At 36.7% G+C, this 27,591-nt stretch overlaps 1 protein-coding gene across 2 annotated transcripts in view; it reads left to right on the forward strand.

Moving 5' to 3' along the window:
• LOC115423024 (low-density lipoprotein receptor-related protein 1-like) overlaps window positions 1-27,591 on the forward strand; it is a 137,234-nt gene that overhangs the window by 91,477 nt on the left and 18,166 nt on the right. For both annotated transcript variants that reach the window (XM_030139712.1, XM_030139713.1), the window contains exons 42-64: window positions 2,837-3,026; window positions 3,208-3,412; window positions 3,520-3,712; window positions 6,091-6,216; window positions 6,296-6,424; window positions 8,021-8,140; window positions 8,802-8,915; window positions 9,080-9,229; window positions 9,328-9,450; window positions 9,634-9,750; window positions 10,651-10,779; window positions 10,871-10,999; window positions 11,916-12,056; window positions 12,216-12,403; window positions 17,930-18,113; window positions 18,207-18,292; window positions 19,090-19,209; window positions 19,299-19,486; window positions 20,368-20,573; window positions 24,367-24,555; window positions 24,685-24,833; window positions 25,046-25,139; window positions 26,492-26,608. In XM_030139712.1, the coding sequence (XP_029995572.1) occupies window positions 2,837-3,026; window positions 3,208-3,412; window positions 3,520-3,712; window positions 6,091-6,216; window positions 6,296-6,424; window positions 8,021-8,140; window positions 8,802-8,915; window positions 9,080-9,229; window positions 9,328-9,450; window positions 9,634-9,750; window positions 10,651-10,779; window positions 10,871-10,999; window positions 11,916-12,056; window positions 12,216-12,403; window positions 17,930-18,113; window positions 18,207-18,292; window positions 19,090-19,209; window positions 19,299-19,486; window positions 20,368-20,573; window positions 24,367-24,555; window positions 24,685-24,833; window positions 25,046-25,139; window positions 26,492-26,608 (3,387 nt within the window). The remainder of the gene's footprint in view (window positions 1-2,836; window positions 3,027-3,207; window positions 3,413-3,519; window positions 3,713-6,090; window positions 6,217-6,295; window positions 6,425-8,020; window positions 8,141-8,801; window positions 8,916-9,079; window positions 9,230-9,327; window positions 9,451-9,633; window positions 9,751-10,650; window positions 10,780-10,870; window positions 11,000-11,915; window positions 12,057-12,215; window positions 12,404-17,929; window positions 18,114-18,206; window positions 18,293-19,089; window positions 19,210-19,298; window positions 19,487-20,367; window positions 20,574-24,366; window positions 24,556-24,684; window positions 24,834-25,045; window positions 25,140-26,491; window positions 26,609-27,591) is intronic.

Consider the following 27,591-nt stretch of genomic DNA (forward strand, 5'->3'; position numbering starts at 1 on the left):
AAAACCGCCATTACGAGAAATGTGATTTTCGTGAATAACTACTGAACTAATAAGGATATAATTATGAATCCAGTTGCTAATGGTATGTTTTCATGGTCAAGGAATCTTAAAATATAGGTAAAATAAATATGGGACTAATATTTTTGGTGGAAATCACAATATGGGGGAATTGTGCAAATCTCATGCAATTTGACTCAGGGATTTACAATGGGGTGTTCTATCAAATGGCAAAGACTGATCCGGATCTTTCAAAAAGTTATGGACAGATTTGGATGAAAATTTCAGGAAATATTGATACTGGCACAAGGAACAAATGATTAAATTTTGGTGGTGATGGGGGGGGGCGCACTGATCTGCCTTGGCGGAGGTCTGCGCTCTCAGAGTGCTTTTCTAGTTTTTGTGTGCGCTCAAAGCTGGTGTTTTGGGTGTATCAAGGTTGTTTAACTCTGTACTGAAGCCTTAAATTGTCCTTTATGTGCATTAATGTCGATTATGGCAATACAGTCATGTAAAACATCTATTTAAGCACGATTATTGACATTGAAGCAGGAGCAAACAGTTGTGTGGAGTGTCCAGGAGTTTAATGTCAGGTGTAAGTGGTCATAAACGTGGCTCTTAGTGTGACGAAGAGCAGATGGATGCAAACCGTGGAGCCTGTGACGCCGTCCTTTTCCATGATGCTGTGTGTCACGTTGTCAACATAGATAAAAAGAAAAAATTACTACTATGTTTTACAAGTGTGGGTCACAGAGCAGCTGCTTTATCTTTACAGTTCACGGCTGACTTCTTTACCTTGGCCGGTGTCCCTAAAGTGACTCAAGCTTTTCCAGCAGACGTTTTTTTTTTTTCCTTCAGAACAAGAAGTCACTGCGAATGAAAGTGTCTAGAGGGAGCAGTATTTGTATGTGCAGGCAGTCGGCTATGAAATGACAGGATGAAACAAACTCTTTAGACTCTGTCCAAGAACAGCAGGCGTGGCACAGGCTCAGTTCCGTGTGGCACCGCCGCCGTTTATTCTTTTCTTTTTCACTTGCATCTGTTTCTTCCTCATCCATCACAACCATTTACATCCGTTTTTCTCCTTTGAAGAATTTACCGCTGCCCCTTTAATAATCTCTCAGAGAGTTAACCATGGGGGAAACTTGTTAAACTATGACGGTGATTAATGATTTGTTGAATTCCTCTGGAGGTTCTCATTAAAGCTCCAACCAGCACCCCTGAGAGGTGATATTTCTTACAGTGAAATAAAAAGAGTTTGTTCTTCTCAAGCCTTTCACTTCTTACAGCTTTAGTTGGATGGAAACAGAAGGACCTCTGCCAAGGCCAATAGTCCACTATTATTCAATGAAAACACAGCCCTACAACAAAGAAGCCAAATATTCTTAAATAACCAAATTGTCTTGTAATAAGCCAAAAAATCTGCCAATGTTGTAAGAATATCTTTCTTGGCTAGATTTGTTAAAGCTAGAATCAGAGTCTACCCACGGTGAGACCTTAAATTAGTCTTAAAACTCATTTGGCCTAAAAAGAAGATAATTTAAGATCACTTGAATTGAGAACTCTCAGTCATTTCGCTTGCAAAATAAGGAAAACAACCATATTCCACTGCTGGGACATTATGCAGATCACTGTTTTAGCCCATTACTGGTCAAATGTAGTCCAGTATTGCTCGGAATATCTTATTAAAGGAAGTTTAGATAGATTTCTTAAATAGAGATTTCAACAAAACCCCCTACCCCTTTGGAAGTGTTGAACCCTATTCACACATGACTACTACTACTACCTGTGGACCATTTTGTAGCACTGAGTCAGTTGTTGGTCAGTCACCTGACTTTTTGAAGATATTAATATAATTACTATTGGCAATAGATAGTAAGTCACATATGGGCTTTCATTTGGTGCCATGACCTTTGACCTTGCATGAACTTCACAATATTAGTAAAATACAGCTAAGAATGAGTTTTATAAGCTAATTTCAAGATCACCCTCGGCTTAAACGTGTCGTATTTCAAGAAATCTTACCAAGAGAATTTTCACTTGTTCCATTGGCAGATTGTTTTGCTTAATTCAAGCGTAAATGTCTTGTATTCATTTTTTTGAATTTATTTTTAGAAAGGCATTTTTTTCAGTGTATTTTTGATAATTGTGGAGGACATCTTTGGTTTTTAATCCTTTGCAAACATTCTGTGTCTGTAATTCGTAAAGTAAAACAATCTACACTAAATTACCAACCATATTTTAGCTAACACAGAGGGCCTGTGATAATATCAGTCTGGTGAGAACTGACGTTTCTGTGATTTGTAACATTTAACATTGCAACAGTTTCCTCTGTGCATTTTTTCAACCATTCTTGGTGATGATAAGTGATGATTAAAATGGCTTTGCATGCCAAGGTAGGGGGATTTTCCCCAAAAGGGCAAAATTAAGTCTCAGGGAAGCAACATCTCAAAATATGATGAAATTTGTGACAGGTAGATGTATACATATTTCCCTCTGTCAGTATTTTTCTGTAAGTGGTAATCCTGTCCTTGACATCAGAACCAAGGAATAATGTCTGTGAATTCAAGTAAAAAACAGACTTATGCTGTGTGAATGCGCCATATGAAACAGATGTGGGGGTTGATTTCCAAATCCCCAGAGGTACACAGGTTATACTAGTCCCATGCAGCTTAAGTTAGAGAAAATGATGATGGATCTCCTCTAAAATGTAATGAGATCGTCTTTGACCAATGCCCTACCCATCCAAAAAGTCTTGTTAATATTGGTGAAGTAGTTTTTGGGTGAGGTTGTAATAGAATACTACAGAGAATCACCTTCTCCACTCTCTGCTCCACAGATGTCGGGTCAGTTGAGGGTCTGGCATATCACCGTGGTTGGGATACGCTCTACTGGACCAGTTACACAACATCCACCATCACTCGCCACACTGTGGACCAGAGCCGCTCTGTGGCCTATAACCGCAACACTGTGGTCACTATGTCTGGAGAAGACCACCCCAGAGCCTTTGTACTGGACGAGTGTCAGGAGTGAGTCATTCATATCAAAACTACTGTGCTCTATCAAGGCGCATTTCCAGAAATATCTCTTTCTATTTTCCTTTAAACAGCAGATTTATTTTACTTCAGTCGACCCTAACCTTTACATAAAGCCATTTTTAAGTTCCCACTGCAGATCATTATAGTTGTCCTGTGTTTATTCCCACTTCAGTCTCATGTTCTGGACCAACTGGAACGAACAGGCTCCCAGTATAATGCGGGCGTCTCTGACCGGAGCCAACGTGCTTGTAATCATCGGCAGTGACATTAAAACTCCAAATGGCCTGGCAATAGATCACCGTGCTGAGAAACTCTACTTTTCTGATGCCACACTGGACAAGATTGAGCGCTGTGAATATGATGGAAGCAACCGTTATGTAAGACAGCCCTTTAATTTGTCCTTTGGCTACATAGAAGACAGGATGAAGCTTGGTCTTAAATCTCAGCGTTCTGTGAAATAATGGCTGAACATTTCCGACTGCAGGTCTTGTTGAAGAATGAGCCTGTCCATCCGTTTGGCCTGGCGGTGTATGGAGACTACATCTTCTGGACGGACTGGGTGAGGAGGGCTGTCCTCAGAGCTGACAAATACACAGGAGGAGACATGAAAGTGCTGCGAGCCGACATCCCTCAGCAGCCAATGGGCATCATCGCTGTGGCCAATGACACCAACAGCTGTAAGTATCATTCAGCGCACTCACCCTACGTTTTGTATTCATTAGACTTGACTTTCAGCTTTTTTTATTGATATTTAAGTCATTACATATGGTCATTTGTATGATGGAGAGGGAAAATTTTTTAGACATTTTATATTAGTACCATTACATACCCACTCCCCTTCCACTAACACCACACAATATCTATTTGATTATGTACATACTGCAAACAATTCACATATTAACCAACAAAAAATGGAAAGTAATGCTAACAGTAGTAGTAATTGCCATTCTTTTGCAGTGTGAATAACAAAAAAGATGGAACAAAACAAATAAATAAGATCCAATTTAAAAAAAAAAAATTTAACAATAGATATTTTATTTGGTATACATTAGAGCTGCACGATATTGGAGAAAATTGACATTGCGATTTTTTTTTTTAACCCTGCGATATATACTATAAACAAAGTTAAGGACATTTTTAATTTTTGGACTATTTTTTTAAGATTCTTGCACAGCACTTTTTACTTTTTTTTGTGTGTGAATTGAATTGAAACACATTTTTTTAGTGACCAGACATAGTTTTGTTTACAAATGGCAAAAATGACAAAAAAAAAGACAAAAACAAAAGAAATATCCATAACTTTTTGTTCGTAGTGTATATTGTGATATGAAAAACTACTCAGGAGGATTTAATAGCTGTGTGGTGCCAACGTAAATGGTCTAACAAATTAGTCTTGTTTTGGCAACCAAATCTTTTTTGGTGATTTTTTCTTGTTCGTTGCTCATTTTTCAATGTTGTTACCAGCCACTCACTCCATGTCCAGGGGCGTGGTCTGCTTCAGCAAACTGATTAAGAACGATTGTGATTGGTGGATCGTTGCACGCAGTGTGTGTCAGGTACCCAAGTGGAAATTAGTTGAGAACACATCGAGTTCATTTGCCTCCTACATTGCAAGGCCTACGACGTGACTGTTGCGCACATGTACACTGCGATGATGATGCTCAAACAATATATTGTGCAGCTCTAATATGCATGATGTAAAACCAGTTCTTAGATTTTTATTTCATTAATGCAGTTCAAGAATGGCCTCCATATCTGCAAAAACAAGTCTTGATGTTCTGAGAGACTTGTTTATTACTTGATATTTTGGACACTAGTTCAGAACAGTTTTTAAATTATAAAAAGCTGTTGTTGTCCAATAATAATTCTGCATCTTAATATCACCACTCAACCTGGCATAGTCTAATACTCTATTGGATCGCCTTTAGCTTTGGTTACAGCGCTCATTCACTGTGGTATCATTTCAACAAGGCACTTTTGCAATCTGAGGCACTTGGATAATAATAATGATTTAAAAAAATCAGGTTCTGGCTCTGGAAACATCTTCATTGGGGCATGAAATGGGTGCTTCACTGCCATGTATTAAGTATTCCAGTTCCATCACTAGAGACCACATACAACATAAAAAACAGTTAGCCAAGACAGATGCAAGATCCTCTTGAATATGAATATGAACCACAAAAACACTAAAATTTATTACTATAGAGGAACTCTATAAATTTAAGGGAAAAACCTGATCGGATTTTTAAAAAATGACATAAAAACATGCACCTCTAAATAGTGTAACACAATATCATTATATAATTTAGTAACATGGTATTAGTCATGAAGCAGAGAACCCAGCACAAACGAATGACTCTGACAAACAAATTGTTTCAAAATGTAATTCTTGCATTGTGAAATGTGATTTACTGGGTGGGCTAAGCAGTGAAAAGCACCACAAAACCTCTCCAATGCAGTCCTAGAGGCATGAAAACATGACTCTGCTGTGGTTTAAGTGTGAATCATCCCTGAAATCTTACTGGCAACCAGACTATAAAGACAGAAGATGCTGGAGGGAACAGTTTTACTTCTGCCAGTGCAAAATTGAACCTCAACTGCATCAGAGAAAAAGAATACTAGCATGACAATACTTCAAGAACTGTATAATAAATATCCAGATGAATGATCATGTTATTAATCACCTCAATCTTGACATGTTGGCAACTCTTCTGCTAAACGTCACTGGAAAACAGCAGTTCTTGGTGGAAGAATGATTATTTGTGAACTAAAGAGTATTGCATTTTTTGTTGCGGTATTCATGAAACCTTGCTTCATATTTGTAGTAACCATTTTCTAAATGCAATAAGCCACGCTGAGCTTAGTGACATGCCTAACAACAGCCCTTAGCTGTTTTAAAATCACTGTAAACCACCGCCTCTGGAGCCTTATTGCTTTATTTTGTGTTTTCTGCTGTTCTTATAATTTGACATGTTGAATAAAATGTCTGCAGAAGAGAAAAAAAGCAAATAATATTACTTCCCAAACTAATTCACTTGAGTATTTCTTTCATCAGGCGAGTTTTCTCCTTGCCGAACAAATAACGGAGGTTGCCAAGACCTGTGTCTACCCACATCTGACGGACGGGTCAACTGCAGTTGCCGCGGAGACAGACAACTTCTGGACGACAACACCTGCTCTTGTAAGAAAAGGAAATAAAAGGTGACATCTCACTTGAATGAAAGTTGAATGTCACTGAATTTGCGTTTCTAACTCACCAGCACTGAACGTGTCCTGTGGAAGCGTGGATGACTTTGAGTGTGGAAACGGCGACTGTATCAACTACAGCCTGACCTGTGACGGCATGGCACACTGCAAGGACAAGTCTGATGAGAAGCAGTCGTATTGTGGTGAGTTTAGATCAGCTGTCACAGGTCATCAGTCAGATACTCAGCTGTTGGTCTTACTTTGAGAAGAATAAAATCATTTGAAACACCAGAATGACCAGTTTACAGATTGCCTTGTGGGATTCCTCCAGGTTTTTCAGTTTCTGCCACTATCAAAGCCTTATATACAGGATCACTGACAGGCAGATGTGGAATTAATTTTGATGATCTCAGTACAGTGGGACTTGTCAGTGGGTTGGATATATTAGGCAGCAAGTGAATGTTTAATCCTCAAAGTTGATGTGTTAGAAACAGCAAAAATGGCAAGAGTATGGATCTGAGCAACTGTGACAAAGGGGAAATTATGATGAATTACTGAGTCAGAGCATCTCCAGTTCTTGTTGTTCATTCCCAGTGTGAAGTGGTCAGTACCTACCAAATATGGATCTCAACCAGTCCAGCATGTATGGAAGCAGAACATGATTACACCTGTCTAATATTGTGTAGGTTTTCCTTTTTCCACAAAAACGGCTCTGACCCGAGGCCCAGACTCCAACAGACCTCTGAAGGTATGCTGAAGTATCTGGACCAAGACATTAGCAGCAGATGGACTTCCATGGAGCAGCTTTATTTTGCCAACAGATGATCAATTGTCCTTAGATTGCAGGGGCGGCTACCACTCAGGAGGAAGAGCGAGTCGTCCAATAACCGAAGGGTTGGCGGTTGCCTCCAGTGTCACTCATACGGGTGTATGAATGCGTATGAATGTTCAGTGGTGGGTAGAGGGGCCGCTTGGCGCGAATTGGCGACCATGCTTCCGTCAGCCCGCCCCAGGGTAGCTGCAGCTACAAACATAGTTTACTACCACCAGAGTATGAATGTGAGAGTGAATGAATAACGGATCAATAATGTAAAGTGCTTTGGGTGCCTTGAAAAGCGCTATAGAAATCTTACGCCATTATTATTAGATTGGGATGTAGTTCCTTAGTCCATCTTTGGTCCGTACGAAACAGAACACCAGGCCAGGAACACCTGCAGTTGTGGAGATGCTCTGAACCATTCAACACCGCTACAATATGGACCTGGTCAAAGTCCCTCAGTTCCTTATTTTGCTCATTTTGCTGTTTCCAACACTTCAACTTCGAGGACTAAATGTTCACTTGCTGCCTAATACATATTTCCAACCCATTGAAAGGTCCCATTCTAATAAAATAATCACTATAATTTCCACTTCTCCTATCAGTGGTCAGAATGATATGGCTGATTGTTGAATGCTAGGTTAGTTCTCCCATCAATGTCTTTGACCTTGGTTCTGGTATAGATCTGGAGTAGGTCCTAAGGATGTACATCAGTGGCAGCTCACTGCTCCTCCACCCACAAAGATGGGTCAAATGTAGAGGTTGAGTTTTATTATAGAGACAATAAAAGTAAGATTCATTTTATTTAGAAGAAGGCAGTGTGAGCCTTGTGAGAAGAAATGTAAGGGGTAAATAAATAAACAGATAATTAAACCTTTTATTCAAGATAATCAAACATGTTTCATTCAAGGGTTTGGAATTGAAGGCTCAGGCCATATTTGTACTTTATTCTTCAACTGACTCGACTGCCTTTTCTCCACAGCCAATCGAATTTGTAAAAAAGGCTACAGACGCTGCATGAATGGTCGCTGTATCGGTCACCACTTCTGGTGTGATGGCACAGATGACTGTGGGGATCACTCTGACGAACTGCCTTGTAACAGTAAGAAATGTTTTTCAGAAGCATACATGTGGGACATGTACGTAACTAGCCAGAAAGATTTAACCGTTTACTGAGTGCACTGTGCTAATTTGTCTGTTTAAAGGTTTTATGGTTTTATGGTTTTGTTTTTTTTTACTGAAATTTGCCAATTTCATTCTTCAAGTGTTGAGCTATAGAAGATATGACTGGACTTAAGCTTTTGGATATTCTATTTAGGTGGTTTCTTATTTAGCTTTTTTTATTTAATGTTCTTATTTGTGACTGGCATAGACGACTTGATTATTCAAGATTCCAGATACTCTATTGTCATTCAATATGTGGTATGATGATGGTGAGATGAACATTTAAAAAACACACATTTAAAAGGGAAAACAGAAAGCAACAGATAATGCAGATAATAACAGCAACAACAATAATAATAACTGACTGAAATGTAAACAGATGATTACACATTATATTATAGTAATTACACTTTATATTGTTTAAGTAGATTGCATAGCTGAATGTTGTAGTGTTGTATTTGCACATAATGAGCGGCACTTGCGTGTGTTATTGTTCAGTTGTGGTTTGAGTTGTACAGTCTTATGGCGTCTGGGTAGCAGGTTTTGTTTGTGAGTTTGTGCTTTGCTCTAATTTATCCGTTCGTACACCCCTCCTGCAGTGACCCTGTGTAAACAAGGAGAGTTCCAGTGCAAAGATGGAACTTGTATCTCCAATTACAGCCGCTGCGATCAGGTGGTCAACTGTGAGGATGCCAGTGACGAGATGAACTGCCGTGAGTAACCCAGCATAATCTTCTACTGTTATTTCTCGTTGCTATAAATATTTCGCTTTCCCACTAATGTTTAAGGGGAAAATTAGCTGTCCACTCCAGTTTAAGAAGAATGGGGAATATTAGCTAAAATAGATGACTTAAATCTCCTTTTCCATTATTCACAGAACCCACTGACTGTTCCCGTTTCTTCCGACTGGGAGTGAAAGGTGCCTCCTTCCAGAGCTGTGAGAAAACTACCCTGTGTTACCTGTCCTCGTGGGTTTGTGACGGCAACAATGACTGTGGAGACTTCTCAGATGAGAGGAACTGCCCAGGTTGGATGCCTTAATCCATGTATTTTCCTGTTTTTCTTTTTATTCCTTTCAATTATCAGAGCTTAATATGTCTTTTTCTTTCTTGTGTTGTGTTGCAGATAAAAGGAAACTTAAATGTCCAGTCAACTTCTTTGCTTGTCCCAGTGGTCGCTGCATTCCTATGAGCTGGACCTGTGATAAGGAACACGACTGTGAGAATGGAGCTGATGAGACGCACTGTGGTCAGTCTGCTGCAGAGTTGCCATCGATCATTCATTCTTGTTATTTGAGTACACAGAACAAACCACAAAGACCAGACTGGGCTGTTTTAGGCTTTCCGTTGCACATGGAAAAACACCAGTTACAGTTAGGGTGAATTAAGTCATTTGTCCAGAACGCTGAGCTGTCTTTGCTCTCTCTCGCAGACAAATTTTGCACATCCACCCAGTTTGAATGTGCGAACCACCGCTGCATTTCCAGCCACTGGGTGTGTGACGGCTCTGATGACTGTGGGGATGGTTCTGATGAAGACCAGAAATGCAGTAAGTGGCATATTATTGACTCCTGTGCATGAAAGTACTTTCTCCTACACCCACTAGAATCATTGACCTGTACACTGGAAAAAATCGTAATCTTACCAAGTGTATTTTTCTCAATTCTAGTCAAAATATCTCAACACAAAAACCCTTAGTATGTGGGATGCTGTTTACATTATGGTTAAAGAAGGAGTGCAATGTAATTATCTATGACTATCCTGGTCACCTGTCTGTTTATATCTGTAAATTATACCCTCTTTCATCTATATACGTGTATTTGTTTTTATTAGTGATTTTCGTATTTTGAGATCCAGGTTGGGTTGGTATGGGGGTCGCCATTGATTCTGGGGGGGTGGGGTTTTTGTGTATCACAAAATCTTGTATCATAAAATGTGAATTTCTTTCTTTTTTGTATTGTACTTTTGGAGATACACAATGAAAAAAAAAAAAAAAAAAAAAAAAAAAATAAATCTCATCACACTTAAAATAAGACATAATCACCTAAAGAGTGACTTTTCAGTGAGATGTAAGAACCTATTTTTAGACAATAGATCTTGAAAAAAAAAATCTTATTAAGATAATTTTCACTTGTTCCATTGGCAGATTTTTTTTTTTGCTTTATTCAAGACTTTTTTTTTGCTTAATTCAAGGAAAAAAATCTGCTAATGGAACAATAGAAAATTATCCTAATAAGATTTCTTGAAATAATATTTTCAAGATCTATTGTCTAAAAACAAGTTCTTATTTCTCACTGAAAAGTTACTCTTTAGGTGATTATGTCTTATTTTAAGTGTGATGAGATATTTTGACTAGAAAAGTACACTTGGTAAGAGTTAGATTTTTTCCAGTGAATTTATATTCTTTATTTATGTTGTATCATTGTGTAATTTTCCCACAACCCTGCAGAGTCCAAGACATGTAGTCCTGAGGCTTTCCAGTGTCCAGGCTCCCATATGTGTGTGCCTCAGCGATGGAAGTGTGATGGAGACAAGGACTGTCCTGACGGAGCTGACGAGAGTGTCAAGGCTGGCTGCAGTGAGTGGGACAATTGCAAAACAGCCCCAAGGGAAATCTGTCTTCTTGTCTCTGTGTGTTTTAAGTCAAGTGTATTCTTTTCTATTTTCAGTGTACACCAACAACACTTGTGATAGCGACAACGAGTTTATGTGCCAGAACAGACAGTGTATCCCTAAACACTTTGTGTGCGATCACGACATTGACTGTGCCGACGGCTCCGATGAGTCCCCAGAATGCGGTGAGTGCACAAGATAGTAAGAAATCAATGAAAACTGAGGAGTAAGACATGGAATTTTGCTTTGAAATAAAGGAGAGAAGTGTGAATGTGAATAAGTAAATGTGTGTAGTTGTTAGGGAAATGCAAAGTGTTATTTTGTTGAAACCATAATATTTACAATAATTACCCTTGAATAGAATAGAATAGAATAGAATAGAATAGAATAGAATAGAATAGAATAGAACTTTATGTCATTGTTATGCTACAAAGAAAAGTAATTTAGCAGCATCTTCTTCAGCATGCACATTAAAAAGTCAAATTAAAAAATAAGAAGTCCAATGAAATGCAGTGTATATACAATAGATGATAATAAAAACTGTCTGTCTTCGTGAGGTAAAGTCTATGGGGCATGAGTATTTACCCCTTTTTTTGGGGCCTCCTCACATTTCGCTGCTGGTGAAATTAGCTGAAATTATGGCACTTCAGACTTAGAATTATTATGCAGATTTTCTGTTTACTTTCTGTTTTACTCTTTTTCTAATAGAAAAAAAAATCACATAGTAATTTATTATCATATAATTGATATTATACTAAGATTAAGATGGATTAATTTCTAAATCATGTGTTATCATTATGGAAACAGACTTTTGGACACTATGGTGAAAATATATTTATGATTAAAGTTGTGTTTTAGCTGTTACAAACAATCAACTGTAATATGTATATCTCACTCACAATAATCCATTTGGACACATTTAAATTTTGTTTGGGAGTAATAATCCCACTCAGTTTTATAATCATGCATGAAAGGGTTAATATAGGAATCATGTTTGTACCCTTTTTCTAGTTCTCAACCTCCAGCTCTGGTTGCACTTACACATAAATGTTCTTAATACACAGCAGTTTGTTTATTAGAGTGGCTTTTTTTCTGCTGTAGAATACCCTCCATGTGGTCCAGATGAGTTCCGTTGTGCAAACGGCCGCTGCCTCAACCAGAAGAAATGGGAGTGTGATGGAGAGTTTGATTGTCAGGATCGTTCTGATGAAGCTCCTAAGAACCCTCGTTGCACCGACTCCGGTATGAATTGAAATTTCTATTTACCTACAAAATTGCTGTGCTATTACTTCACCGACAGGATAAAATATGAATCATAGGAAAAAGTCTTGCACTAAAGGGCTTAAGCAGCATCCTGTTTCCGTGACACTAATGTAACACGCCATTTGTCACTGATTTCAGAGAGGACGTGTAATGAGTCAGCATTCATGTGCCGCAATGGGAAGTGTCTGAACGAGACCCTCCTGTGTGACCGCAACGATGACTGTGGCGACGGCTCTGATGAACTCAACTGCTTCATCAACGAGTGTCTCAACAGTAAACTGAGTGGCTGCTCACAGCTCTGTGACGACCTCAAGATCGGCTTCAAGGTAAACCATCTGTCTAATACCCCCCCCCCCCCCAAGTTCAAGTATCTTTATTATTATTGTATTAACCCATAAAAACCCAGCGACCAAAATCACTCACTGATATAAAAAGTTAAATAACTATTGAAGCCCTAATCCTATCAATACACGTAAATAATTGGCGTAAAATACAGTTTGTCATCTTTTCAGGGTCATCAGATATGACCCATTTGAATGTTCAGAGGCTCCTTAGTGAATGTGGAAACACCGTCATCTTCTACAACATTGATTCACCAGTAAAACCCATAGAGTTGGATCAATGACAGTGTATGGAGACACTTGGTTTATGTTCAGTTAATTATAGATGTTATTAAAAAAGTCACTTTTTCTTCAATTTCCTATGTTTCTAATATAAAACCCCTCAACTTTACTCTGAGCTTTTATAAACATCTACATGACCAGGAAATTAAATATAAGGAAAAATACCTGATTTACACTGAAAAATGCAAAATTCAGTGGATAATATTCTAATAAATGGTGATAAATCGCTTAAGAAAGGTTAAATATAGACAAAAATTCCTTTGGGAACTGACACAAAAGTAGCACTTGGTCTTTATGCGTCAAACTACAAAGAAACAAAGACATGTGCCTTCATAGGTTAATTTTAAATCTATTCTATATCATTCCAAATCACCCATAGGATCCTCTCAAAGATTCAGAGAATGAATTCACGAATCAAACCAAATCAAATACATCAGAAACAAAACATATAAATGCAAAAACTAAAACAAGATGACAAACTAGAATATAAAATTTTACAAAAGTAAGATAAGAATAGAACTAAGTTGAATAAAATAAAATACAGGCATAAAATACGAATAGACTCAACATTTCCAATATGACCTGCATGTGACAGTATGTATATCTGTGAAATAAAGGATAAATAAACAACATGATATTTCGGTTCCAAACTGCCAAACAAATCAGCCGAATGAGGCAGCAGTAAAGAATGTACATTTGTGATGTGAATTGAATGGAGCAGTTTCCTGTTGGAAGATGAATGAGATACAGTGAATGACAAATGAAGGACATGTGGTAGACCTCTAATGATTGGATGGCATTAATGTTTTTCATTGTTTTGTTTTATATATAAAAATTTCATGGTGAACTTATCTTTGCCTTGAAACATGGTGGGATGACTTAAGACAGGAAGTAGCATGTTGATTTTCACCCATTTAAAAAAAAAAAAAAAAAAAAAGTTGTTTTTTTATTTGCTGATTTATTTACATCAGCACTGGTGTATTTCATCAAAGTAATGTCATATAATTCAATTTACAGCTCAGAAAGCTTTATTATTGAACCCCTCGGTAAACCTTAAATAGATAATTTTTCTGGTGACATTTTGTATTCATGATTATTTCAGCATGTTATCATTCAAGTCATCTGAAGGGAAGCGCTTCCTTTTGCCTTTTTTCAAGGCTTTAGAAAATAAAGATTTCAGAGAAAGCCATGATCACTGCAGATGCTATGACTCATTACAGAAGATTGTCATATTTAGGCTTCAGTTTTCCATAAAGACATGAATGTGTATTGTAAAATTCAGTTATTTTCTTACTCCATTTCTTACTTCATTTCCAAACTTAAGGATTAATGATAGTCACAGGTTTACAAAATTAAATAGCATTAAGTAATTATCAGGAAAACCTAGAATCTAAAAATCATAATCACATTTATACACAGTTATTTTAATAGTTTTCAAAGCGAATTTTCAGGTCACCAGAACAGGACGGTATGGGAGAAGGTTTAGCCTGTGGGGGTTTATTTCCTGACCACTTGTGGAAATGAAAAAAAACCTTTGCTTTGTGTTTGTCCTGGCTCAGATTGACCTGTATCTTCAATCTGAGCTAAAAAAGGTCAAATAAGTGATATGACTGATCTGATAATACAGTGTGCTCTGTACAGGCAGCAGCAGGTCTACAATGTGGTCGGTCATGTCGATGCAGTTTTCATTACTCCCCGAATCACATTCTTTTTCTTTTTTTTCCCTTTTTTTTTTTTTTTACATATATTTATTGAAATTTTGAATGTTAGAATCACAGTACATGGATACAAAGTAAACATGGACATACAATCCCAGTCCCAACCCTCCTACCCCCTGTCTTTCAAGGTTTACAAAGAGGAGAAAGTAAATGCAAAAATAAATAAAAATGAAAAACATAAATATATTAGGGCTGTCAAAATTAACACATTAATGCAGATTAATCCATCATCATGAATAATCTGATTAAAATTTTAGTGCAATTAACCCATCATCTCCCTTCTTAAGTCTGTTTGCTCCTGCAAAGTGAAACATGATTAATACAGATTAAAAATGAATTATAATTAATTATGACTAATCACAATGAATCCACAGCAACCCTGCGATTAATCTGATTAAAATTTTGAATAGTTTGACAGCACTAAAATATACATAAAGTTAAAGAAAATAAATACATTGTGCAATACCCTTAAATGTATACAGACAGCTGAGCAACACTACTCAAGGGATTGTAGAGCCAGTGTAGAGCATGACATACAAGTATTATTGCAATACACCCAAAGGCAGATATATTTACAGCAAAAAAAGTACTGGGTTATTCAAATTGACATTGAGTGCCCTTACAGGATGTGTTTGGAGGTAGTTACAGGCTCAAGGGTATGTTTCAGATCAGTACTTTTGAGAAACTTTAAGAAAAAAAGGCCCCAAATTTGACCAAATTCACAAAGCTTATGTTTCAGACTATAAGTCCACTTCTCCAAAGCCAGACATGAAGATAATTCTTTAAGCCAATGACTAATAGGAGGACATGATATGTTCTTCCGGGACATGGCAATGAGACATTTTGAATGGACAGGGCAAAGATTTATCACTAAATCACTTTCTGCTCCACCTTTGTGCAACTATTGAACCACACCAGCATGCAGCACGTCAGCACATTTTCAACAGCAACTTTTTTTTTTTTTTTTATAAAGACCAACTTTTTAATGTATTTAATGACTACATTCCATAAACTTATTGGCTGTACCTGGCAATGAAATGATACACACTTACCCCAAACACAAACTGCATTAAAGTAGTGTTTATGGATGTCCTGAAGTAAAAGAGTTTGGACGCTCGTACTTCAGGCGTGTGGTTACGTAAGACCAAACATGTTTTGGCTCTTGGTTGAAAATAGGAGGCCAGTCTTGGAACAACTTGAACTCTCTGTGAACTCTAATGTCTGTGTTGTTGAGGTTGCGGTCAGAGTTTCATCTGAGAGAGTAGTGTCTACTCTGGATGACCCATTTCATCAGACTGGGTTTAATGTGTCACACAATGAATCGGTAGCAAACCACAGCACTTAAAATGTAGCAGCTTAGTCTACTGATAATCCTCATGTGATAATGTGTAAGGGTTTTTTTTTTTCAGTTCTTTCAAACATCATCCTGTAAATGGTTAATAGAAGTGACATTTAAAGTAGATTATGACCAGTGATGAGTAAAAAAAAAAAAGGTTTTACAGTGTCGTTGTGTCATTGTTCCTCATTTGTAACTGAAATTTCATTATTGATTACTCATTTTATGCGACTGGGTTTCATTCCATGTTGACATATCTGAAATATGCAGCAGTTTATTTACTTTAAATAGATGATAAGAGGCAAAGAAGCCCCTTGTAACAGGAAACTCATCTTGGGACAGATACTCTCCACCACAGACTACCATGTACATGTCCTTAAATGTACATTTTCAACAATTCCATCAGATTATGCAAAGTGACTGGTTCATGTTAAATGTTCTGATTATTTCAGCATCGTTTTACATTATTACATGTAACTGTGTGAATGACGGTAACACTCACAAAATATATAAAAACATGAAATATCTTCTATTTAAAATTTGTGAATTTTAGAGGTAAAAATGGCACCAGAAAAGGGTTTTTCCTTTTCTTCCAGTAGGAAATGGGTGAAATGGTTAAAACACAAATGATAAAATGTAAATTTACTGTTTGATTGAACATGTAACCTGATTGTCCGTCGTCAGCTGTATCTGCTGGGGTGTGTGAGGACAGGTAATTCTAATTTACTATGGTGCAGATACATTGTTGTGTCCTCTTAAACCATTAAATTAGTGATGAGAGAGAGCAGATTCCTGCAATGTTTTAAATTGAATAATGCAGTACAATACAATAATCCATTTAAGTAATTTTTTGATCTGAAGAATTAATTCAACCCGTTTAATTTTTAGCTGTTACAGGATACAGCTTGTATTTTGTTTTCTAAATACACTATACGGACAAAAATATTGACCCATTGAATTCTGGTGTTTCATTGATCATGAGGCTGGGCTACAAAACAACAATAACAAATGTCAAAATATAAGTTTATATTATCATGAATTTCATTGCAATAAACATTTTTGTTTCATCTTTAGGGCTAAGTTTGTTTACACTGTCATCTATAATGCCTACCAAATCTGTCAGAATTTAGTGTTTCTTATTTAACGTTAATGAATGTTGAATTTTTTTTAATCATTATAAATATTTGTCACATTGTGACGATAAGTAATCATATTAAATGACAAGTAAACCTTTGGTTCCTTCAGCTCTCACTCAGGGGAAAAAAGCCTTTTTAACCCTTTGGGGTCTGAGCCTATTTTGACTGTTTTTGCATACTTTTGCCTTTATGTACCACATAAAATAATGTTCATAATACCCATGTTTGGTATCTTTTATTTGCTGCACAACTTCCCCTATATGATCTGATAATCAGTCTTACACTTTAACCACTTTATTAACATAATGGGTCCAAAAATACAGCCATATCATCAAATCTGAATTGAAAAATACACTGTGTATTAGAATAAGAGTCACAAACATGCTCAATGAACCCTTTTAAATTTTGAAAAAGCACACAAAAGTTGCAAATATGAACATAAAGGTAGAAATGAGTAGTTTTGTGCTATCAAATTAAAATGATCATATCTCTGCTTTTATGTGGTCTATTGACATCAAACAGAATCTATCCTTTCAAGTGAAGCTGCAGCAGCGCTCCAGGTGACCTAGTTTTGGAAAATGTCATGTGATCTGGTCACGCCACTGTGATCACAGTCCCTGGAGGGTTCAACTTAAAAGAAATATTGATTTGACATTCATTTTGATCATATTGACAACAAATGACAAACTGTTTTCTCATGATAATATTTCAGAATATTCCTGAATGGGAAATCCTACAACCTGTAAATGTGATGTGTCCCTATCGTTTTGTCCATATAGTATGTATAGTATATACAATCTCCTACTAAATCTGAATGCATATTTGTCATTGTTGAAATATTTAGCAGTTTATTTTACTTTAAAGAGAAGGTATGGAAATGTAGCCCTTCTTGGTGGGACACAATCTACAGACAGGCTGACTGAGGGGTTTTCTAGCAGGTGGTAACAGGCCTTTGTTATTGAACCAGACTAACAGTGAGATGTGGCAGAACTCGTCAGCTTTGATTTCAACATACCTCCTGTGCTCTTGGCCCCTTCAGTGCAGATGTCATCCTGGCTTCCAGCTGAAACGTGACGGGAAGACGTGCGTGGATATTGACGAGTGCACCACGACCTACCCCTGTTCTCAGCGCTGCATCAACACACACGGCAGCTTCCACTGTCTCTGCGTGGACGGCTTTGAACTCAGCCCCAATGACCCCACCATCTGCAAGTCCACTTCAGGTAAGGCGCACGTGTGTGGGCTTTGTATTTCTTTAGTAACTCTGTATTAATTCAGTCCCGATTCTTACGTTGTCCGTCTGTGATTTGCTGCAGAAGAGGAGCCCTACCTGATCTTTGCTAACCGATACTACCTGAGGAAACTCAACCTGGACGGATCAAACTACACTCTTATTAAACAGGTCAGTGCTTCTCTGGTGGAGTTTCTTTTTTTTTTTTTTTTTGAAGAGAGAAGGTAGTTTAATGTAAAACTATTTGAACTCAAACAAAAGTTTAAGACCTTAGACTAAAATCAGACAAAAACACAAGTAAAAGTGTCTGGAAACGACTCAGCAGGGAGTAAATCCTCCTCAGTGGGACCTCTGTAACGCTTATGTTCAGACAATATGTTTATGGCATTAATTTACTGATGTTTTATACTAGTAACAAACTGAACAAAAATGAGTCACAAATTGAAAAAGAAAAAACATTAACAAGGAGCAAAAATGAACAGATAATCAACACAATCAATGAAAATTAATAAAATAATCAACAGAACAACCATAATTAATAAAATAATCAACAAAATGAATAAAAATGACCCAAACAATCAACAAAATGAGTAAAAATTACCAAAATAATCAACAGAATGAGTAAAAATGACCAAAAATAATCAACACGATCGGTAAAAATGACCATAATATTCAACAAAATGAACAAAAATTTATAAAATAATCAACAAAATGAGTAAAAATTGGATTTTCTTAACCACACTGACTATGTTTTAGCTCTTTTCCCTAAAAAAGATAAGTCCTTGTGAACTGTCAATATGATTACTGAAAATATAATATCCAGAATATAATGAAAATAATACATATAATAATGGAAGTATTCCATAAGAAAGAGCTAATGTAGAATATGTAAACATTGAGAATATTGCCTGTTTGGACTAGTAGTAGACCAGATTAGATCTACTGACATGGCACTTGGTGTTTTTCAGGGTCTGAATAATGCAGTGGCACTGGACTTCCACTATGCAGAAAATATGATCTACTGGACCGACGTGACCACTCAGGGCAGCATGATCCGACGTATGCGTATGAACGGAAGCAACATGGAGGTCAGTCACAAACCTGGATTCTTATTTGAACTAGTTTTGTGGAGGTTGTGTGGAGGGTGTGACAGGAATATTTACTGTCATCTGATCAGGTTTTACACCGAACTTCCTTGAGTAACCCAGACGGTTTGGCAGTGGACTGGGTTGGTGGTAATTTGTACTGGTGTGACAAGGGCCGCGACACCATCGAGGTGTCGAAACTGAACGGAGCTTATCGGACAGTGTTGGTGAACAATGGCCTGAGGGAACCACGCGCTGTGGCCGTGGATGTACGCTACGGGTAAGGAAATAGAATAGGATAGATAGAATAGAATAGAATAGAATAGAATAGAATAGAATAGAATAGAATTGTCTTTATTGTCATTGTGTGTACAGTAAAGTTAGGAGCACTACTCCAGTCAGTGCAAACAATATGAATAAAAAATCCAATATGTCAGAAAATAATTATATATTTATTTAATTAATTATATATAACCCTTTAGATCCTGACTTCGTACTTCGGAAAAAATAAACAAACTTAACCCCTTCCAACAACAACTAACATCATTCTGCCTTATATTGGCCAATAAACTAATACTGAAGTCTTGGAAAGATGAAGAGGGTCCATCACTGAAATTGTGGATTCAGGAAATGTCAGAAATTTTTCATTTGGAAAGGATTTGCTTTATTTTGAAGAATAAATTATATACATTTGAAAGGATTTGGACATCATTTGAGGTCTGTCACAATAACGGATAGGGAGGGGCTGCTTAGGGGGTGCTGGAATGGAGTGAGCTGGGTGGGAGGGGTGTGAAGGGGGACATTGTTTTGTTTGTCCGATTTGTGTTGATTTGTAATATGTATATATATGTATATATGTGTGTATATATATATATATATATATATATATATATATATATATATATATATATATGTATGTTTGTTTGTTTGTTTTTGTTTGGGCACTGTCAATAAAAAAGGGGAAAGAGACAAAACAAAGAGCAAAAAATAAGGAAATAAATGTCTAGAAGAATGACTATAGTAAATGTAACTCGTGCTCTTAATACAAAATCTTTGAATCAGAAAATAATTTTATATATATAATGTTTCATAGATAAATACTGCTCTCTTTTGAAGGCCATGCAAGTCATTTTGTAACCGTCTTCATTTGGTGATGTTAAGGTACCTGTACTGGTCTGACTGGGGTGACAATCCCCATATTGGGAGAATTGGCATGGACGGCACCAACAGAAGTGTCATCGTCCAGGATAAGATCACCTGGCCCAACGGACTAACTCTGGACTTCATCAATGACCGTATATACTGGGCCGATGCCAGGGAGGACTACATTGAATTTGCTAGCTTGGATGGCACCAACAGACACACAGGTAACACACAAATATACTCAATGTCGGTGAGATGCAGGAGAGGATTATCACCTGACTGAATGAAGAAATGTAGAGGAGAGACAGGCATATGTAAACCTAGATCTGGATACAAATGTCCATGGTCTTAAGTCATGGTTTTGTCTTTTATGTCCATTATTTAATAGTTTAATGCTGTAGGGGGAAAAATGGCAAATTTATACCATCCTTTTGCAGCTGTCTCTTCTTGGTCCAAATAAAAAGACTAAATATAAGTACAAAAGATACAGTTTATATGAACCTTTAAAAATTAAGCTACTTTTCCAAACTTCTGTTTTGAGACGTGGAGACAAACTAGAATCAAGTCTGACACAATGCGATCAGTAATTTCAGTTTTTATTCATGTGTGTAACCCCCTACCAGTCTGAAAACTCCTGTGAGTAAACCAACACCTCCATCACAGAGTAGATTTTCTAAAGCCTGAAAAATAGTCTCATGTCTTCACAGACCACTTGAATTATAATATAATGAAAGTATGGAGTTTTCCCTCAGTCAGAACACGTAAAGTTCATTAATGAAGTTAATCTACTTGCATTGTGATCTTTGGTGTTCTTGATAATCCAATTTGCAGTTGATTTAAGAAAACCTGCACTTTTTCTCAAAAACAAACAAAAACCTGAGATATTACTCAAAAATTCAACATGGACTTGTAGATCTTATTATACAGTACCTTTTATTAATTTTTTATTAATCCAGGTAGATCCCATTGAGATACAAGCTGTCTGTTCAGAGAGTCCTTGTTAGAATGGTAGAAAGTTTCATGTAAAAAACATGCTAAGAACATAAAAGTAACATGAAAAAGATAGTAGAAGAAGAATAAAGGATAGGTAAAGAAGGTAAAAAAAAAAAAAAGAGGTACACACATCACACCACAATATCCATGACTCACTCCATCTAAAGAGGTCATGTAAGATTGGAAGATATGAAGATTCAACATTCAAAGCATTTTATTGTCATGTGTACAGTAAAGAATCAGGTTTCGCTGTACAATGAAAATCAAACTTGCCAAGAGAATGTAAGATTTATAAAAATGGAAATAGAATAATTTAAGTAGGAAATTTAAACAAACAAAACAAAGTGGCATTTAACAATGGCGTGCAAAAGAAAATGAGCATGAAAAATGTAGAAAATATAACCTACTATTACTAAGAGGGTTCTTTCATAACATTTAAAAGGGTCATATTTTGCTAAACCCACTTTTATTAGTCTTTGGTACATTTATTCGTGTATTTGGACCTTAATAGTTCAAAAAGTTTGTATTTGAACCGTCTAGGTGCTGTAAACCTATGTTTATGTTCATTTTGGCAAAAATCGAATGGATTTCTACAACCTGTTTTAATTCCTGCTTAATTTGTAAAGTCTATAACTAGTTATGTCAGGACATTTGCACATATAAGGTAGAGACTTCAAACAAACATTTCTCTGAGTATGTCATAACTGTTGATCAGCAGCAGCGGTTGGAGTAAAAACTGGAAATATGTCCAAACTTCAAGCCGATTACTTAAAATGTTCAGTTGTTGGTTGTATTAATGAACACAAGTGGCTGACGAGGACAGAAAACACAATCAACAACCTGGAGGGGGTGGGGCGTGAAATGGCTCATTTGCATTTAAAGGGCCAGCGCTCAAAACGACCTTTCTGGTGTTATTACTCAGAAATAAGGTTGAAGATGGACCTGTGGAGTTGAATTTGTGAAGAATTCAGACCCAACCATAGCATTTACAGTTTATGTAGACCACAGGGAAATGTTTTAAAATGCGTAATTCCATTTTTTAAAAAAAAGCCAAATATCACTTCTTTAAAGCTGTTTAAATGGCTTATATGGTGCATAACTAGAAAAAGTCATTTTACAGATGCTTGCATGTACTTGTGTGTTATCCACCAGTGATAACTAGATGTGTGAGATGTTTCTGTACTGGGATGAAGTCATGCAGCCCAAGCCCATGAAAGCCCTGAATAGGACAAATTGTTCTGATCACAGAGACGTCAGCATGTATGTTGCTGCATAAAGCTTGGTTGTTTGGCACACTCCCTACAATAGTTACTGTTGTTAGCCAACACAGCAGACACAGAAATTCTGTAGAAAAAGAAGAGAAATCGTAACTTCATATGAGAGGTTTCATACTTGGAGCATCAGACAGGCTTGGCGTTGTTAGTCCAGTGTGTCCAGGGAATTAATTACCCATCCTCTGACACGCACACACACTGCAAACACTAGTGTGGACTGGTGTGTATTTGCACAGCCGAACGCACTCTGTTTGATTTCAGATAAAAATGAACCAAAGGGAGCTTCATGCTCATTTAAACACAGTGTTGTAAATCAGTTCCTATCATATATAATGATAGCAGCTCATCACATATTAGTGTCACTGATAATACTATAGAGACCTAATATTGAGGTGTTTGGTAGTCAAAACTGTTCAGTGTGTCTTTGCTGGAACCGTAGTGTTGTTTCCATTATGCAACAGCCTCAAATACTCAGAGCAAACACCTGAAATGATAAATGTATAGAAAAAAAAAAAAAACGCAGCGCGGAGTGTAAAGCCTAATGAGGCGTAGCATCTCTTACATAACATACAGATACAGTGGAGCCTCTGTAGCCATGCACCCCACCCCAACTCTGTTTTACATCAAAGATTTTTCACAACATTTCCTTTTGCAACAGCAACCAAGATCATGTTTATTTTGTTATATTGTTATTTTAATCAGTATCCCAAATCATCCTTGACTTTTGGCATCTGAGGATGATTAACATTCCACTCCTGTATTCAAAGCAGAGCAAATTATTTAACCCCCTAGTAGGATAAGGATATACAGAGCAGTTGTTCATTTACAGTCGTGGGAAAAATTATTAGACCACCCTTGTTTTCTTCAATTTCTTGTTAATTTTAATGCCTGGTACAACTAAATGTACACTTGTTTGGACAAATATAATGATAACAACAAAAATAGCTCATAAGAGTTTAATTTAAGAGCTGATATCCAGACATTTTCCATGTTTTCTTGATAATAACCAAAATCTCTTAAGTTCTTACATCAATAGCTGTGGCATTGTACTGCCAAAAACAGTGCTTTTAGGCATTCCATGTTTTCATTTGTCTGTTTTAGACACATGATACACACAGGAGTTAGTACTTGATTGCATAACCATTGTTTTTGATGACTTTTGATCGTCTAATAATTTTTTCTGCAACTGTATGGAAATAAATCAACCATAAAAGAAAACAAATATCACACAAATGTACAACAATTTTACTGTGACTCTTCCACAACACTTAATGTCTGAAAAGGAATAGGAGGAAGTCGAGCCCACATTGTCCCACCCCCATTCCACATGACCTGACCAATCAGCCAGTGTATACAGTCCATAACAAACAACAGGTCAGTCACTGAATTACAAAAAAGCGAACAAATGATTATGTACCAGCAACAACAATTACTGTTGTACTGCCACTTTACCTCTGAAAAATAAGGTTTTTTAACATCTTTTTAAATTTTGTGAAGTTTTCACACTGTTTGATATTTAGTTCCATTCTATTCCACAAAACTACTCCACAACATGAAATGCACATCTTTTAAAGATTTGTTCTAGTAAATTGTTGTTTCATATTTAGTCTCTGTCTGTAGTCTGGTTTAGTCACATGATACACACAGGAGTTAGTACTGGATTGTGTAACCATTTTTTTTTTTGATGACTTTTGACGGTCTAATAATTTTTTCCGCGACTGTATTTGTGTGATTTTCTGTGTCTCTCCAGTCCTCAGCCACGACATCCCCCACATCTTTGCCATGACACTGTTCGAGGAGTACATCTACTGGACCGACTGGGAGACCAAGTCCATCAACAGAGCTCACAAGACTCTGGGAACCAATAAGACGACCCTGATCAGCACCTTACATCGGCCCATGGACATCCACATTTACCATCCCTACCGCCAGCCTGAGGGTGAGGCACACAGGAGGTTTATACAAAGACATGGGAGTTGTTTCACTTCAACTCTTCCTTAACATCTATCTTTATTTATGAATGCAGCAACAAGTAAAACATTTTCCTCCATTTTTTCTTGTTTCCCAGTGCTCAATCATCCATGTCAGATAAATAACGGCGGCTGCAGTAACCTCTGCCTCCTCTCCCCTGGTGGAGGCTACAAATGCGCCTGTCCCACCAACTTCTATTTGGCCAGTGATCAGCGGACCTGCATGTCCAACTGTACTGCCAGCCAGGTGTGTGTAAACACTATCATCAAAGTCAATTTAATGGCGTTTCATATCTCCTTGTCTCTGTGGTTTGTTTGATAAACTCCTTATGCCTGGTGATTATCTATTGACAGTTGGCCAACTGCCCAGTGCTATGGTAGCTAGTTCATTGTAGCAGTAGAGCTTTTTTATTATTATGCTCTAACACCTCTTGGATTTCCCTCATTTTGCTCATGTAGTTTGTGTGCAAGAACGACAAATGCATTCCTTTCTGGTGGAAATGTGACACAGAGGACGATTGTGGCGACCGGTCAGATGAGCCTGCAGACTGCCGTAAGTGTTTAAGAAATATTTGTATTTGTATTTATTTATTTAGTTACAGGACAGTGTGTATTGGTGTTAGTTGCAAAGTACAAGATGCATGCACCAGATTTAACAGAGAAGCTATTTTCCATTTGTTTTTCTGGACAAACAACCAACATAATAAAACATCATATAGATTACGAAGTACAAATATACTGGAAGAAAACCATTAAACATGACCAATATATGAAAGTTTACTCAGACTTAACGGTTACAGCCAAATACATAAAAAGAGGCTTACATTCTAAAAGTACAATAACATTTCCTAGAATAAGAGTAAGATATAAAAGGAAGAAGAGAGAGGAGAAAAACAAAGAATAAATAAATAAATAAATAGGCTAATCGTACAAGAGCAAACCAGACATGGAAAGAAGTGCAAGAGTAAGAACTATTGAGCTAAAAGCTTCATTTGGTTCACAATTGGTTATGACAGTAGTACTTTACATTACAGCTCAATAATAACACGATAGCACTGGTTAATAAACAGGTAATTATTTCATAACATGCAGTCAAATCCAGGTAATAGCTTGGCATTAATAATGGGTATATCTAAAACATAAGATGATAATGGGGCAGAAAAGAAACACTATTATAATATTTTGGTGATCTGCTGTCTATTAAATGGTTTTAACAGTGCAGTATTTAGATTAAACATAGTAACATGTAGGGATGTAGTGACCAAATAGGTTTTTCTGAGGTCATTCAAAGATTATATGATGAAAGGCTGAAAAGGTTTTTCTGTATTTACATAATAATAATAGGTGATAAATAACAAAAAATGTAAGAGAGCAATAAAGAAACGGAACATAACATTGATATTGAGATCAGCTTTCAGCCAAAATATCATTTCAAATATCTGCCAAGACCGTTTTGATAGTGGAGTTGGTGCATCCCTAGTAATATGTAGACCTGATTGGGTAGTAACCTGATAATAGAAAGGAAATATAGGTTGATATCAGTGTAATACCTTAAAAATCACATGTACATTAAATGAGTAATTACCACATTATAACAGTGAAGCTCACCCTCTTAGGTTTCCAAGCATCCCATTGTTTCAGAATGATACTCTTCAGACTATATGTTTAATGATGTGACTTGTTGCAGTAGTTACCATGAATGTGCATAATTTCCATGAGTCCGCAATACGAAATACTAAACCACCTGTTTCTATTACTGAGCTGCAATGTCAAGTTCTACCAAGAGGATAATATATTTACATGTTAAATACTTATTTGTATGTATATAGAAGGAATATAGAGGATGAGATGATGGTGGTTACTGCACAGTTAATCTTGATTAACTGTGATTTTTTTCCTCAATAGCGGAGTTCAAGTGTCGTCCAGGCCAGTTTCAGTGTGGGACCGGCATCTGCACTAACCCCGCCTACATCTGCGACGGAGACAATGACTGCCAAGATAACTCAGATGAAGCCAACTGCCGTATGTCCAAAGCTGAGATGTCATTTACTGTATATGTGTTTGCTTTCCAATGATTACCTTCCATCCTCCTTTGTGTATTTATTGTCTTTTTTTCAAACAATCAGATGATGGTATTTGGTTAAAGCCAGAATTAAAAGTGAAACATGAGCAATAAGTACATCTACAGGGTGTCCCATAAGTCTCCATACATAGGAAAAATAAACGTTTCTTGACATAAACCATTTTTATTTATATAATATGCTCTGTATGACTGCCATTTGGTTGGGAACAAATTGATCCAAAACACTTCCTGTTTTTTTTAACTTGACAAAAAGTTTTGCCACAGTGTCGTGTGTGATACTCGTCCCATGTTTTCTGTTAAATGCGCTTGCAACCATACGACTGCTTGCTGAACCGGCCATCAGGATGATTTCAATTCGTTGCTCTTTATTCAAATGCATTCTTTGGGTTATCTGAAATATAAAGAAATACATGTTAGAACCATATATGTATGGAATGTATTATGTCTCCTATGTATGGAGACTTATGGGACACCCTGTACAATTACCAAAATAAGGATAAGGTTCAAAGTAAGTATGGATATATAGGCTGCAGTCTGTCTTTAATATAGCTCTAAGAGTAAGTACTATACATAAAAAGCATAGAAATATATATTTATGACTTGTCAGATAATTGTAATTTTTTTGGGATCCAGCATGTCAGCAACTGAACACTACTTTTTGCAATTTCATCATTACTTTGTTACGATTTAAATACCACTGAAATGTTATATTTTGAATGAAAATTACTGTTCAACTACATTTAGAAATATAGGGTTCAAAATCAAGTATTTCAGAGAAATAAGTTACAGTGCATTCATAACATTTTATTTATTCTATAGTGAGATTTTCACTATGTTTTCGTGCTTAAACTGCCAGTAAATCCATATTTTTAATTGGATAACACTGGTCTACAAGTTACTGTTACTAAAAAAAAGAAAAATG

The sequence above is a fragment of the Sphaeramia orbicularis genome, chromosome 7 (assembly GCF_902148855.1).
Source record: "Sphaeramia orbicularis chromosome 7, fSphaOr1.1, whole genome shotgun sequence".
NCBI classification, from domain to species: domain Eukaryota; kingdom Metazoa; phylum Chordata; class Actinopteri; order Kurtiformes; family Apogonidae; genus Sphaeramia; species Sphaeramia orbicularis.